The following is a 15,569-nucleotide window of genomic DNA, read 5'->3' as shown; positions in this document are numbered from 1 at the left end:
TCTATAGAAAGCACAAGATTAAATTCCGTTTTAATGATATTCAAATTCTCAGATTGTATGTCGCTATATTCTTTAATTCTTCTTTGATATTAGGCCATTCGTATAAGTAATGTCGTTTCTTATTCTGGTTCAATGACATGTTGTATGTTTGGGAAATTCGAAATTAAATCTCGGTAAGAGCAAACATTCTTCGTGCTAAATCAAGGGTTTAAAGTATTCAGGTCATTTTTCTAACGCAGGAAGGAGTTTAAATATGCATATCATACATATTTAAGCGAGGTCTTTTATTACCCTGCAAGTTTAAGAAAGACGATACGACTGTGGTCTCTGCAAAAGCGTTTTTCAAATTTATACAGAACAGGATAAAAAGCGAGGAAATTTTAAAGGACAAATTTTCCAGATAATTTTTAATTTTATGGCAAAGCGAGATCTAGTCGTTCGATTTAACAAGGGAAAATAAAAATGATTAGTTCAAAATGTTCAACCACGTAAGAAATAGCAAAAACATTAAATTTCGTCGATAGCGTCGTGCGCAAATCACCTAAAGTGTATCGGAAAACCATCAGAAATAGAAAAATGGATTCTGCAGCGGACTTTCGGTAGGGAACCATCTCGAACGCCTGTATGTTTGTACTTGTTCCTCGAAATTGGCAGTAAAATCACCCATTTCTAGATCGGATAGTAACAAAGGGTGTAAAATAAATTCTTTGTAATAATCGTAGCCGTAAAAGACAATGACTATCATCTCTATTCCGACATACAGTGCTACTTCTTGTTACTGTCGCTTGAGAAAATTTTAATAAAAATATTCCATCGCTATGATATACGTTTGATGATTTATAATGAACTCTCGAATCAAAGTGAAATCATTATGATCGTAATTTAACAATTAGACGGATTGCAGGCAGCTTTGGTTGGTAAACCACTGGATTTAGCAAACTTCGAAGAAATTTCTTTTCATAGCAACGTGTTTATTCGTCAAAAGCAATTGGAAAGCATAGAAAAAATTAAATATCTCTTAGAATTAATGACATATTTAATATATTCTCCTAATCTGGCAAAAACAGATTATTCATTTGTTGAGCATACAATTTTCTAAATAACAGGAAGTTTAGGAACACGGATCGTTTAAGATCGATATTGAATAATTTTTTTAGTCGTAAAGACAACAAATTCTTGAAAAGGGAATTACAAAGTTATCTATAAAATAACAGATGGTTTTTACAAATAATGTCCTTTAGGAGATTGTCGCCCTTCGACATATTCTAAGTGATAATATATCGTATTATCGTTGTTCTATCATATTTAATACTTGGATATTTAAAACGACATTACGTATCGGATGTCCTAGTATAACGAAGAAATCTATTCTCTCTCGATGGATGCGTAAATTATTTTAAAATCTGTAGTCAGAATTTTCTAAATTGACGAAATTTCTTTTTTAATATACATTTATATATATCTAGTAGATTTATATTACATATTTTACTTATTACAAACTTTCATTCTATTATATTTCAAATATCACATACGAAACGAAGGGTTTAATCTTCATTCTTCTCTTCCACCTCCTGTTCTTTTTTATTTTCGCTCTACGTTCCTTTCTCGTCTCTCTCTCTTTCTCTCTCCCCCATTTCTCTCTCTCTCTCTCTCTCTCTCTGTGTGTTTCTTCTCTGTCTCGCTCTCTGTCTCTACCTGTTCGTCTATCTGGCTGTTTGTACATCTACCTACCCACGTACCGATTTTTGTTTTTGTTTTTAAGCGCACAGTTTTACACGATCAGTAAATTCGTGCTAAACTATGTATATGTGCGCCAAACGTCCGAAACTTTCTTATCGATCGGCCGGTGCTAAAGGGACTTTTTTGAAAATTCTCCGCAGCCCTTGACTCGTTCGGAGGAAATAAAACGAGCACGATATCGCGGGCGTTTGGCTTACGCTTTCCCTGCAATCTAATCGGTTGGAAATGTCCAACGAAATGAGAAAATCGAAAGAATGCCACTCGATTTCGGAAAGAATCGCGTCTCTGAATCAAACTTCTCGCAAAATCCATCATGATACGTTTAACGCGCCAAGTGCTATCGGAGCACATGTGTTATAACGTTGATCGATTGATTTCCCTCGCGGAATATCGAACGATTTTCCAGGAAGCAGATTATAAGTTGCCAACACTTTCATGTTGTTTACTTTGTATGAAACGAGGATGAGGAGGGAGTAATATTTTTTCGATTAATAGCAACTTCAGCTGCAGTCTAAAGAACATGATAAAAGAATTTTTATAAAATAGAAAAAACGAAAAAGAAACGATATCGCTTCATTTACTTGGAGACAATTTCATAAATTTTGTTACAAAATTTTTGTTCGCATTAGTTCAGCTTATTGTTAGAAAGAGTAAAGATCGAAGAATAGTTGTATTATTTGCAAAACAGCTATAACAACGAATGATATTAGTAGATATATGTTAAATTATTTGTATACGTAATTTCTTATTGTTTTTATTGTAAAATATATTTCCGACACGTTACTTGTCTATAAAAATCTTACTTTGTATTACACACGCGACATTCAAATGAAATATATAAATAGCCTGTTCTAAGTTGGTCGCATACATTAATCCAAACAAATAGACACCCTGAAACCAGACGTCACACAACATGTAATTAATTAATCCACTAGACTGGAGTCAATTATCAGTGCAGGCTGAATTAGCTCACAAATAAATGAATTGAATGCCAGGTTAAATTTAACGGATTTTATTGAATTTACATCAGGCAATGAATTCTAAATAGACCCATGAACTTTACCAGCTTGAACACCAACTGAAACAATGAAGGATCTGGATAATTTTGTATATCTAACGTTATTGTTGTTATTACATTTTTATCGTCCAATGATATTTTATTATGTAATTGTACGTAGTATATGTAACAGATCGAAATACGAATATTTAATGATACGTTGAAACGATCATTAAAATGTTATAGTATCTAATTTACAATTACTATGAAAATGTTGGTAACGCAAGAAATCTACTACTTTGGCACCGTGTTTAAAATTTCAAGTTAGTCGATTAGAATACCTCAGAAAATATTGGCTATTTTAAAACTCAATTTATATTCAGAAGTATAATCAGCCTGAATAATTCTTTCTGATAATACGAAAATATCTTTTATTTCTATTTTAATTGACAAGTGAAAAATAATTGGAAATAGAATGCAAAGCTTCGCGATATCTTCTTAGATATTTCAACGTAACTAGAAAAACTACATTGAACGTATCAATTTGCGTAACCTTTTGTAGTTTCGAAACGCATGTTTAACGACAATAACAAGGGAAAGCGTATGCGAGAAGGATCGTAGCCTTGCACATACAACACCAACGCTTCTCTCGCGACTCTGCTTCGGCTTTAAAGGTGTTCGCCAAATCGAATGTAAAATAAGCGTGAAAATACGTGCTTACGATCACGGTATCGTTCGTCGCCGTTTTTGCGTAACCTTTGAACGCGTTGGTCGTTAAAAGAGACGACCGAGAAGAGGCACGAAAATTGAATCGCGTTGACCTTTCATGCGAAGAAAAAATCAAGCGATGAAAAAACCGTAAAATTTTCCAAGTAAGCAAAATTTCATCGAAATTTCACAGAACTGTCCTTTGACGGCCGATCATTTGTTCGCTTCCGTTTGTTGCGTTTCCGCTACCCTGTGTCCCGCTCGAGCGTCGACTGCACGTCAATGGAAACTTTAAGGCCGAAAAAGCGCCGCGACCACACGCACACCTCGCTTGCGTAGTTCATTAAACGCGTTAAATAGACGTAAAAAGCAGACGTACAGTCCGGGAAAACGGTACGTGCGGAAAGAGAAGGCAAAGAATTCAAATCAACGTTGCCTTATTCACGAGATACAAGAAAATTGAGAGAAGGAAACGGTACGAACGAGATGAGACGATAAGAACGAAGAGGAATTCGTCAACGACCAATGGATCGGAAGAGGAGCGGGAAATCAGGAAATGCGAACTGACGTCCATTTGTTGCGATCGAAGGAAACGAACCTTTTTCTTGGCTGTATCGTACAGATCAGTGATGCACAATGATCGTTTAATTGGATGTTGAATAATTCCTGAATAATAGTTTTCTTGCTACTTAAAATTAGAACGGGATACGACGAGTTTAAATAATTATAATTCGGGCTATGATATGGCGTAGTGTTATGGCTGTTTCGATTATTAGAACGGAAATTTCAGAAATTTTCTGGAAGATAAAAAAGCGACACCGGTGTCGTCGTGACACCAATCAATATCGCTTATCGTGCAATCATTTACAATCTCGTTATATCGTAGCTTGAATTATACGAGAACAAGGAGCAAAGTTTGTATTTTCGATGGTAAAATGTCTGATAAAAATATTTTACAAAAGCACTTTTGAAACGTTTTCATGAATGTATTCAGGATATCTTTGTGATTTAGCATGTTGCATGCCTTGATAGAATTAAGAACATTGATTAAATTTTGAGATCAAATCGTAAGTTTGAGTAGAATGTGTAGAAAAATGGTAATATCGTTGAAATTCTAACATAATTTAAAAAAACTTTTAATTTTTGTGATTATAATATAACTATTGGCGTGACTACTATAAAATTATTGACACAGAATTGGCGAGGATACGAAGTACAATGAATTTTAAATGGAATTGCTATGTCTTTTTTAAGTGTTTCAGCTTTGTACAATCCAATGTAATTTTTACATTCAGAAAAGTCAGAAAAAGATACAGACAGATACTGCGAGGAAATATGTTTTTCAATGTAGAAAATGCATACAAAATACGTTTCACAGCGGACAGTTTTCTTTTATTGTATACGTTTCACCCTATTCTCGAATTCCATTTGCACATATTAACTTTGCCGCTACGAAAAGCCACCCCAGTGACCACCTGTGAATCTATCTCAACCCAGAAACGTCTGTTACAAAGTTCGTACCGAGAACTTATTGCTGAAATGTTTCATTTTTCATAATTTTTCTTTGTATTTGCAGAATTACTTCTCTAGTTACTATTTTTCAGATAATCGCAAGCTTTAAAATCGGGCGTCAATTTAATAGCAATTCCATTTAAGAAACTAGAAATATCTAATAAAATTGTCCTCCGCGTATTATACAAAAATTCCTTTCTTATTAGAAAAAAATTCTTCTTACCCTGAATACATTTCTATATATAACGAAGCATTTAACGACAGAATTAATCACTGCATGTAACAAATATTTTCATCTCTTATCTATAAAATGCAGCAAAGTAAATAAAAAATAACGAAAATTATTTTACAGAAAAATGTGGCGACTATGTATGTTGTTCATCACTGATATCATGCTACCGTGCTCTCGTAGCTATAGTTGTTAAACATAAACGTGGCTCTCGCGCAATTATAATCTTCACACGATCACAACAATCTGTACTATGTGCATCACACATAGTTTGCTCGCTCTTGTTCGTTTTTGCTTTACTCACAACTATTTCTCCACAAGTCGCTTCTGCATGAGAGAATGAATCCGCTTTCTAATTTTCACGTAGGAGATACGCGTGTAACATAGACGTTCGATCTTTCGACTAATCTTTCTTATGCTCTGCGAAGCTGATCCGATTGTCATGATATCGGGTCTACGATTTCGATTTCACGGAAACGGAGATCGCGTCTTTGTTCATTCGTAGACTCGCCATTAGCCTTATTGATCGTCGTCGTTAGAAGCGGCGGATCTTCATCTTCCTCTCCTCTATTTTAGGAACAAATCGCGAAAGAGAAGCAAGTGACGGGCCGGGTACAGATTCAAGTTTCCTACGAAGCGGATCGCAAGGAGTTGATCGTTTCTGTTTTCATGGCAGACGACTTGTGCCCCAGAGAAGATACGGGATACGGTTCATTACCGGAAGCCTATGCTAAATTGGTTCTAGTCCCGATTTGGTAAGAGTTTATTTGAGAAGACATAATGAACTTTCATCAGCACAATAATTAGATCGTGCTAATATGTAGATTATCGTTAATATTACATTACTTTTTTAACGCTAGAACGAACGAAATCTACTATAGATTTGATTATCTTATAAATAATAACTAGTTGAAATAGGGTTTTTAACCAGACGAAGGTTAATTGGATCATTTGCCACTATTGCAACTATGTACGTTTTCAACTACGTCATTACTTTAATCTATACTACGTTTTTGCTAAATAGTATATCAGTCTACTAAAATCTTGGTAAACAATCTTTTGCACGACTTTCTGAACGATTACTTTGTGCTTTATCTTATTAATTGTAATTCGTAAAAGATAACACCTGTAAAGAAGCAAGTAATTTTATCTAAATAATAAATGAATTAACAAGCATATTCGTATATTTAGCTACGTATTTATAGAAGCTATTTCTGTATTATGTTTACAGGATGATATACTATATCAGTAAATTTCCAGTCAGTACAATCTTGGTTGTAACGATCTCTATTATTATTTGCTAACGTTTCATAAGCTACTCAATCTCTTGTTAACCGAGGCTTTGTTACCTCAACGAGAAATAATCTCGAACTCCTTCATAGGCTTTGAACCTTTTTCCATTCAAATGATTCTGTAACGATCTAAATAAATGGAAATCGGATGATGTGGAGTGAATGCGGGCAATATTCCATACTTCCTTAACTTAATTGTTTCGTTCTCTTTTCGAAATAATCAAATAGCTCCGTGCTTTGCTGCGTATTTTGCTATTGTAAATACGTTTCTTGGTATATTCGATCGCGGTATCAATGGCTCTGTATTACATATACATTTCAGTGCTGATCAAATTACTTTGAAAACCGCGGTCGCGGAGCCAAGTCAAAAGCCAATTTGGAATGCAACATTGCTCTTCTCCGGAGTCGATGGAGAAAGTTTGATGAAGCGAGCAATCGAAGTAACTCTCTGGGATTTCTGTCCCGATGGCGATAACGTTTTTCTCGGCGAATGCAGCGTTGATTTACAGCGAGCTCTCGAAAACGATAGAGCTGTTTGGTAAGTATTTTTCACGAGAAATAAAAGATACGGTTACCTTCTCCGCGACATATATTAGTTGCAATTTAAAGCCATTTGTAACGATATAACTCATTGTTCGTTTCATTTTTATTGTTTTATAATCGTGAGTTTTATCGTTGCATCTTAGAAAATATTCTTGTTAAATAAACTACGAGTACGATTTAATATCTGGTAATTCTTATAACAGATAATGTAATTTTCATTGCGGATGTTTATGCATATAAAGGAAATGAAATGTTCAAAGGCGTACAGCGTACGAATGATATCCAAAATATTGTATTAAGCATTTTAGCAATATTAAGAATTTGTACCATCATAAAAAACAGCGCGCTACTTTCTCGTATATCTTCTAAAATTGCAGTAATTTAAGCTTCATACCGTACATAAGAACAATCTATGAGACAACTCACGATCGGAATGGAATCGTTTGCAGGTATCGGCTAGAAGATCCCCGCGGCCTTCGCGCAAGCAAATCGCCGTACTGTTCTCCCCGTGGCTCCCTTTCAATGGAGATTGCCCAAAGGTTACTGCGAAAGACGGAACTGCGCGAAAGAAGCTACAGTGACGATACACAAAGCGACAGCGGAAGTCCGGAGCTCGGTTACCTTCACCCGGATCACGCTTGGCATGCAAATTCTAGGAGAGGTTCCAGCCAATCCGAACAGCTAGAAGTGGAACCGTACGAACTTAACAGAGATTACAGTAGATCGTTGCCCGGCAGCCGAAGAAGCAGTTTCCAAAGCCAAGGCGGCACCGACAGTAAACGTAAGTGCATGTTCATTGGTTCTTTTATGTCTGTACGTACATACGTTCCAGTAGCCTAACCGTACAGGTCGAAAATTTTCTACGTGATAAGACTGCTGTTGAAGCATATAATTCAGTAAAATTGCAAGTATTCGCTAATATGACACACATAAAAATTAACAAACAGACCATGTTATACGAATTCAGAAAATTATAACAAACTGTTGCTCAATTTTTGCGGTTCTGTGTATCGAATTGAATTCGGTTTTTTATTTGTATCGATTTTTTTTTGCAGTTTTAGCGTATGTTCGGTCCTAGCGTGTTCCTAATCTATTCAGTTGCTTAAGATTATGACACGGACGTGTGGAGCTATTTTTGAAAATTTCTAAAACTCTAAGCATTCATCTAGTAAGCAGAACGTTTGCATCGCGTTTAATCTGTAATTTAAATTATTTCTCGGATCTATAAATAAGGCTTGTAGCTCTATAGGCTTCAAAAGCTTTACATGTACTATGTGATTTTTAATCAGCTACCGTGCCAACTACCTGATTCCACGAATGCACATAATATTTGTAAATCAATCGATCAAAAGGAATGTATAAACATAGTAAAGAAGTTATAAATTTTATGGGATTTTTAAATACTGCTATTACGTGTGCATTGCCGTGTTTCTCCATGAAATTGAAAAATTATAAATAACAATAAATGCATTGAATAAATTCTTGTAATTTCTGCATTGTACAATATTCATTCTTATGAACAGTGGAACACTATCAGGAAACAAATATGTGTGAAACGCAAGTAGATAATGGAAACGTCGATATCTGGAAAAAGTCAAATATAAATGTGAGAACATACATTGTAATCTAAAGGCTGAACAAGAGACCATTATTTCCCAGTTCTCAGTATTTCACTGAATATTCGTTGGCGTTTCAACCTTTTTATTTCTGTATCGAAAGTTCTCGCTACATCCATAAAATATAGAAAGTGAAATAAAATGTCACCGGACTACATCTCAAAGTTCAGAAAGATGGAGGATTTTCCAGTAAATTTAAAATTCGCATGCCATTTTATTATTTCAAAGAAGATTTTCGCATTACAAAATTGTGACTGTTCAATTTACAAAGAATATTGCGAAGAACAAAAGTCCCTATTGAATGAGAAGTCCTTATGAATTTGTATAACGCGCAGTTCTTTGTAAAATATGTACTTCTGTTCAATCGCAGTAATTACAAATAATTGAATAATTCATAAGATATTTGTTTTTCATTTATTTAATAGGAATTCCATCATGCTTCAAAGATATTAACGTTCTAGATACTGTCGTTTCTTTTCAAAAATTGCACGGTAACACAAATAATGTTTTATTCGCTAAACACCCCTTGAGAAGAGAATAACAAACAGAATAACAAACCTGTTGGATCTAGATCAGACCGAATCAAGCTTGTTTGACTTCGGTATTATATGTTATAAAAACTGGGTCAGGGTTGAAAATCAAACTTCCAACAAGACGAGATATCGTCGTAGAAATTTTAGGTCATCCATGGCACTTCTCTTCGTTGACGTCCTTGTTCTCGAACGAGAAAATTGTATTTGCAGTGTCTTCGATTTCATAATTATCCTTGGACTTTGCTAATTCGTTTCGATCTACTCAATTTCTGAATACTTACTTCAAAGTGCACGGAAGCTTACAAGCTAAACTAATTTTATAACTAATTTTCGATGTCGGTCTTTCAAGTACTTTCATCAACTACGAGTATTTTCAAAGCATTATTAACTATGAATCTTGTTAACATAAAATGATTTTCAGTGCTTGATTTTATACATTGAAATATTACGTAGAATAATATTGCTTCAACAGGTTAGAAAAAGTCTATCTAATGTTTAATATTATATATTAAAAAGCATTAAAATATCCTAAATGATTAATATTCTTTTATCAAACATTTGAAATATCTACGGAGATGTATTTCAACTTACATGAGTGTATTTCATCATATACGAACATGAAAACTTTACAATATAACAAGCAAAAGAGAACAAACCAGGAACGTGTATTTTATAAGTTAGAATTATTAATTTAACTCTATCTAAGTAATTTATATTTTAAAAATTAATTAACCATTTTTACCGATTCTGTATAAACTAAATATCCTCCATTACGTAATACTATTCTTCCAAAAAGAAGTTCCTCGTGTTTAGGTTACTCGCTAACACGAATTTAAAAATTATCGCAAATTATACATTTTATCCAAATATGAACCCGCATAATAAATAAATATCAGCTGTCTAACAATGATGTTCATATCGTGCTATGTGACTGATTCTCTAAAATTTTCCAAATATCGCAGTTCGCTTCTATAAAATCTTCAATGAATTTACAAAATGTGACGTTCGATTTTCCAGGCGGAAGCATGGGAGAAGCCGATATGCCGAATATAGTGCACTACAATCGGGATCGACGACGGAGCTCGTTCACCAGGCCGATGAGGGATCCCGAAGAAATTCTAGAAGGTCTACGATCACTGAAAGCGGCCAAGAGGGAGCTTGGCAGGACGATGAGTCTCACAGGAGACAAAAGGCGCGAGAGCCGTGAGTATGGATACGTTGCTTCTCTTTTGGCCATCATTTCGCCTAACCATTCGTTCGTCCGTCCGTCAGTTCGTTCATTCATCCATGCGATTGTTTGCCTGTCTGTCCGTCTGTCTATATCTGTTTGACTGTCTTTCACCCGCTCGTCGATTTATTTCTATATTCTTTCGTCTTTGTCTCTCTTATTTTCTCACCACCACCGTTCTCGATCGTTGGATCGTCGATCGGCTCGATCCATCCTCGTCCACCAGCCGATCAGCAGATCGAATCTTCCACGTCGGCCGGCGCCGTGCGTATCGTACGCATGCGAATAAATGTATGTGCACGGACGTACATGTATCCGTGTAGAGTGTAGAGGCAAGGTAAACTGAATTAGAATGATTATCGGGCGCCATCATTCGATTTAATCCGATCTCATTCAATTCGATACGATTTCTGTTACGTGGAAGCCGCGTTTCGTTAGAGACGATTGATTATTGGAACATAAAAGCTGCGACTGCGTCTTTTTCTTCTTGTTACGTGGTAAGACAAGATTTCCAGCTGTGAATAGAAAATATCTCTGAGAAACTTGTCTTTCAGTGCGTATACGTAGGTGCAGTTGAAATATTATTATCTATAAAGTTGAGAATAGTACTATATCGATAATAAGTAGGTGAACATAAATCTCTTAGGATATAGCATCACACGTTAAACTATCGATAGCAAGTTAGAGGAGGTAAATTTCTTAGAATGAGATTTCTAACGAACGAAGATAAATTTCCTGCGTTTTTCAACCAAACCAACTTGTCTATTGACTGAAAACCAAATTTCTTGTTCTCTGCGCAAAAGAACATAAGAGTGATAGTTTCGATGAAAATTATTATTGTACATATATAAATATATGTGTAGGTCCGTATCGTATGTGTACATTTTTGTGCATTTTTCCATATATCATTCACAAGCCTTTATTATCTTACACTTATATGTGTTTTCTGTGCGATATATCATGTTTCTTCCTCCCTCTCACTCGTTTTACTTCACACGTCTATTTGTTTCTCTACTTTCTCCTTTCCGTGTGCCTTCGTGTAATCACGTCCCATCGATATCGCGCGATTTGACCGAGCGAACAAGTATCCTAACAATTTTTTCGTCCAAGTTAGCCCCCGTTCTTCTCGTTCGTATGGTAGCAAGATAAAATTAATCGAGCCGGAAACGGATCGGCCTGGAAGGGAGCCTTGCGTTCTTTGACGCATCGATAGAACAAAAAATTAGAAAGATTTCTGAAGCATTAACGTCTATTGTAACGGTAACTATCTTAAAGGACCAGTATAATGATTTAGCCTGTATAGAACGTTTCGCTATTTATTTTCCCCGGTTCTCTTAATTTGAAACACACACCCATGGCGATTCAGTGCTATCATTGACTATAGATCATCGAACAATATCAGCGAAAATTGGTGTCAGAGATCTCTTATGATTTGTTTCAAACGCAATTCATCTTTATTTTGTTCGACACACATGACAGAAATTTTAATTGCGTTTGGCGTAAACTTGGTTACAAATTAAACAGATATTTATTATTTGATCGTTTTGTTGTTAACGCGGCATCGATATCGTGATAATTAGCTACACGTATCATAACATGATCCGAAAAATGAGAAAACTTTCTTCCATGTATATATATATGTGTGTGTGTATGTGTGTATACATACATATATATATGTACATACCGACATAATTTGGAAGAATGAAAACTTGGACGTCGATTCACTCGAGCCAAAGATAATTCTGTCGTGTTTTGCGATAATTCAAAGTTAACCGAGGTTCGAAAGGGATTAATCGTTCGGAACAAGCGAGTCACTCGCTAACAATATGGAAAGTGCGATCGGCTAGAACGAGTCGGATGTTTCGCGTTCGGACAGTGCTAAATCGCGTCATCCTACCTCTGTCTGTCTGTCTATCTATTCATTGGAGAAGCTGGCATTTCCAAAAGTTCATTCGTCGCAATGATCTGTGCTCTATGCTCATCTCTGTGCGATCGCTGTTGCGCCGCTGTTGCCTGTCGCTGAGTACTCGTTCCGCCTGTGCCAGCCTGAGACACCAACGACCTAATATCATCCGACAAGGCCGAGAAACAAAGTGATTGGCAAAAAAAGGCTAACTTGAGCAAAGTTGAAAAGGAATTCGCGAACGGAGGAGGTCGAAAGCGGATGGAGGAGAGGAGAAGGATCGATCGAAGAACGCGATCGAAGAACGCGATCGATCACGCCTTGGTTTCTTCTCTCCCGCTCTGGCTCCCGATGTTCCTTCATATGTGTGCCTTTGCACGCCACTCTTTGTGAGTTTTCTCGACATGTTCAAAAACAGACAAACAAACAAACAAACAAAAAGTAACAATCTAAAACCTGTATACCACACCTCATCAGGCCTGGTTCCTCGTTTACGTTGAAACCATCAAACGCCAAGTGCCAAAAGCTATGCGCTGATCGTGTTCTCCACTATATACTGAGTGTTCGTCTTCTCTCATGATCCGCTGACGAAGAACGCCGCGCGTGTGCTCTGCCAATTTTCTCTCTTTGTTCATTTTCTTGATCTCCTTTCTCGGTCGGCACCGTCCGGCAATCTCTGACATGCGTACACGGTCGATCAAAATGCTCGGTTCGCTCGGTCGAAACGCCGTCGGCCATCGTCACCATCCCGACACCCCGATCGACGACGAATCGTGGGCTCGATCGACCGACCAACCACAACATCATCGATCAACGACAACAGCGTGCGTAGTCCCAACGGTTACTGTGTGGCAGTGCGAGCCTGTATCTCCGAGGACCGGTAACTCGGCCTCCTTCCCACTGCCGCACTCCATACCACCTCGATAAATAACCACAGGACACTGTGGACCACCGTCACGGGCTTCCGGTAAGATACATTTTCTCGCTTTCTCTCTCTCTCTCTATTCTATTCCATTCTATTTTCCACTAACCTCGCTCTATCCGTCTTTCTATTCCTTCCCTTCTTCGTTCCACTCTCTGCCTATTTGCCGACACGTTTGCCTTGCCTATCCGTTTCTTTATCTGTTTGCCTATTCCGGCTAAACGCAAACGTTATTTCCCATTCTCTGTTATATTTTAACGTCCTTGTTCCCTTTTCTTCTCCTATTTCGGTTTACGTTTATCTCTTCCTACTTTTCTTTAACTGTAATAATAGACGTGTCTTTTCTTTCTGTTCTTTTTTTCTTTTTTTTTAAGACCGTGGAAGATCGTAATCGATGTTCTTTTTATAACTTATACTCGGAAGGAAAGTTTAAGGAGGCAACGTATTTTATCTTTTTCCATTGTTACTTTTACCACGTTGTTTGAATATTGCCTTTCAACGGGGAAGGTCCTATTATAACGAAAACGTTGAGAAAGAAATGAGAATGGGACTGCTTCAAATGTTCCCACGGATTATTGTGTTTTGCTCGAAACGTTGTCTTAAATGTAAGTGTGCTCCAATATCTAAAGGCACCCTGCATTCAATAAATTTTTTGTCAAGGTATATTTGTAGGAAACTCGTAAATTGCGTAGTATGTAATTTTACCCCTGTTCATTTTTTTCTTTTATTACGCCGATCCTCTGCCTGCTCGCAGTAGTGCTTTATATTTAGATTTTAAATGCTCGCTTAGTATTGTAGTATTAGCGATAGTTAAGTTGATCGCTAACCACTCGTTGCTATGTCTACAACCATGGTAAGGAAAACTGATCTTCGATATGTTTTTGAATGCACTTTGAGAGCGGAAATTTGCTTGTTGCGAAAATATGTTCGTGAATATTCATAAGAATTTTATGAACAAAATCTGTTCTCGTTGAATGTGAAAAATATGTAGAAGAGAATAAAGCGGAAAGTGATATATTTAAATGATAGTAGAACGCTAGGTGACGACAGCTACTCGTTTGTGTTCCGCTAATGATCGACCTATACTACTTGATTCCACATAGTAAGGAAAAGGATACGATATAAGAGTTCGTGCGAAATAAATGTCGGTATTATTTATGTGCCACGAAAGAAACGACGTCATAACGATGATATATCATTTTATAAAAATTTCAATTTCTATATAAAACTTTATATAAAAGAGTAAAATTTTTTCCAACCATTTCATATAGTTTAATTTCTTCGCTAATGAAGTAGGGGAAATTCCTATTATAAATTAAATTCCTTGAATTAGATGACAATGCAAAGAGATACATCTGTAGCTTACTACTTTGATCATCAAACATGCCACAAATTGACCCATTAATTTCAATCCTACCATAATCTTCCAATAGATTCCAACCAGACTATCGGTATTCGTACCAAACATGCTTGATGACAGATTTCTGACATGTTTGTCAGATATCTATGGAAACGCTACTGTTACTGAACGCTAACAATTAAACATCGATACTTGTGACATTTAAATAGGAACGAAAAACGATAAAATTTAATAAAAAAATTCACGCGCGTCATTTAGCATTCCTTCGGAAACTAATAATAATCTGCTATATATATTGCATACAACAGAGAGAATAATAAAGGATATAATATTTATACAAAATAATGGAATCTATTAGTTCTCAAAGTTCATTTAACGACGAAAAGTATTAGAAGATACAGTAACTTTAATCTGAGACAGTTGATATTTCGCGGACAAATTTATTAATTCATTCTATATGATTAACGTTGCTGGATCGGAAAACTAACTGCTTTAATTTAGTTCTCAAAGTTTATTTAATCATGAACGTAATTGAAAGATACAAGTTCAACGCGAAAAAATTAATACTTCACGAACAAAATCTCCGATTTTTATTGCATAGAAGACGATATTATATGATTAATGTTACTGGATCGGAAGACTGACTGCATAAGTGTCTTACGTGTCTCCTATCATCATCCTAAAGTATTGTACTTGAATATATCCTCGCGTAGAATTGGTAGGCCCGATAGACACAGTAGTTAGTAATTCGTGATAGTAATGCCAACTTTGTAATAACGATAATTCCGTAGATGTTCAAGAAATAGCTACAATTGACGTACCTGTTCCATTCTTAGCTAGAGTTTTGCAACACGTAGCTAAGAAAACCGTAAGTAGGCTTCGTTGTGGTTTGTCGTCCTAATCTTGAATTTATCTCTTGATGCTTTCTTCTTATACCTTCTTTTAATAGTACACTAGTAATTTAAAACAGATCTACCTTATTTTTC

At 36.1% G+C, this 15,569-nt stretch overlaps 2 protein-coding genes and 1 long non-coding RNA gene across 12 annotated transcripts in view; 1 reads left to right on the top strand and 2 right to left on the bottom strand.

Moving 5' to 3' along the window:
* The window catches only part of LOC126919669 (uncharacterized), a 228,657-nt gene that overhangs the window by 79,037 nt on the left and 134,051 nt on the right, over positions 1 to 15,569 (bottom strand). The gene's annotated exons all lie outside the window — the stretch shown is intronic.
* LOC126919575 (uncharacterized) overlaps positions 1 to 15,569 on the bottom strand; it is a 60,906-nt gene that overhangs the window by 31,872 nt on the left and 13,465 nt on the right. The window contains exon 3 of one of the 2 annotated variants that reach the window (XR_007711707.1): positions 2,802 to 2,818. The exons of the other annotated variant lie outside the window; for it this stretch is intronic. This is a non-coding gene — a long non-coding RNA (uncharacterized LOC126919575). Of the gene's footprint in view, positions 1 to 2,801; positions 2,819 to 15,569 lie in introns of those variants that run through there. 2 annotated transcript variants of the gene reach the window in all.
* Positions 1 to 15,569, top strand: part of LOC126919547 (regulating synaptic membrane exocytosis protein 1) — a 151,740-nt gene that overhangs the window by 129,638 nt on the left and 6,533 nt on the right. For 5 of the 9 annotated variants that reach the window (XM_050728913.1, XM_050728915.1, XM_050728914.1 and 2 more), the window contains 4 exons: positions 5,763 to 5,941; positions 6,801 to 7,016; positions 7,471 to 7,802; positions 10,188 to 10,373. In XM_050728913.1, coding sequence (XP_050584870.1) covers positions 5,763 to 5,941; positions 6,801 to 7,016; positions 7,471 to 7,802; positions 10,188 to 10,373 — 913 coding nt within the window. Of the gene's footprint in view, positions 1 to 5,762; positions 5,942 to 6,800; positions 7,017 to 7,470; positions 7,803 to 10,187; positions 10,374 to 13,124; positions 13,269 to 13,597; positions 13,615 to 13,730; positions 13,829 to 15,569 lie in introns of those variants that run through there. The other 4 variants (XR_007711691.1, XM_050728917.1, XR_007711692.1 and 1 more) reach the window with 4 other exon arrangements.

Source organism: Bombus affinis, chromosome 8, assembly GCF_024516045.1.
Source record: "Bombus affinis isolate iyBomAffi1 chromosome 8, iyBomAffi1.2, whole genome shotgun sequence".
Classification (NCBI taxonomy): Eukaryota; Metazoa; Arthropoda; class Insecta; order Hymenoptera; family Apidae; genus Bombus; species Bombus affinis.
Note: the sequence above shows the minus strand (reverse complement) of the source record. Positions and strands in the feature narration are given on the sequence as shown.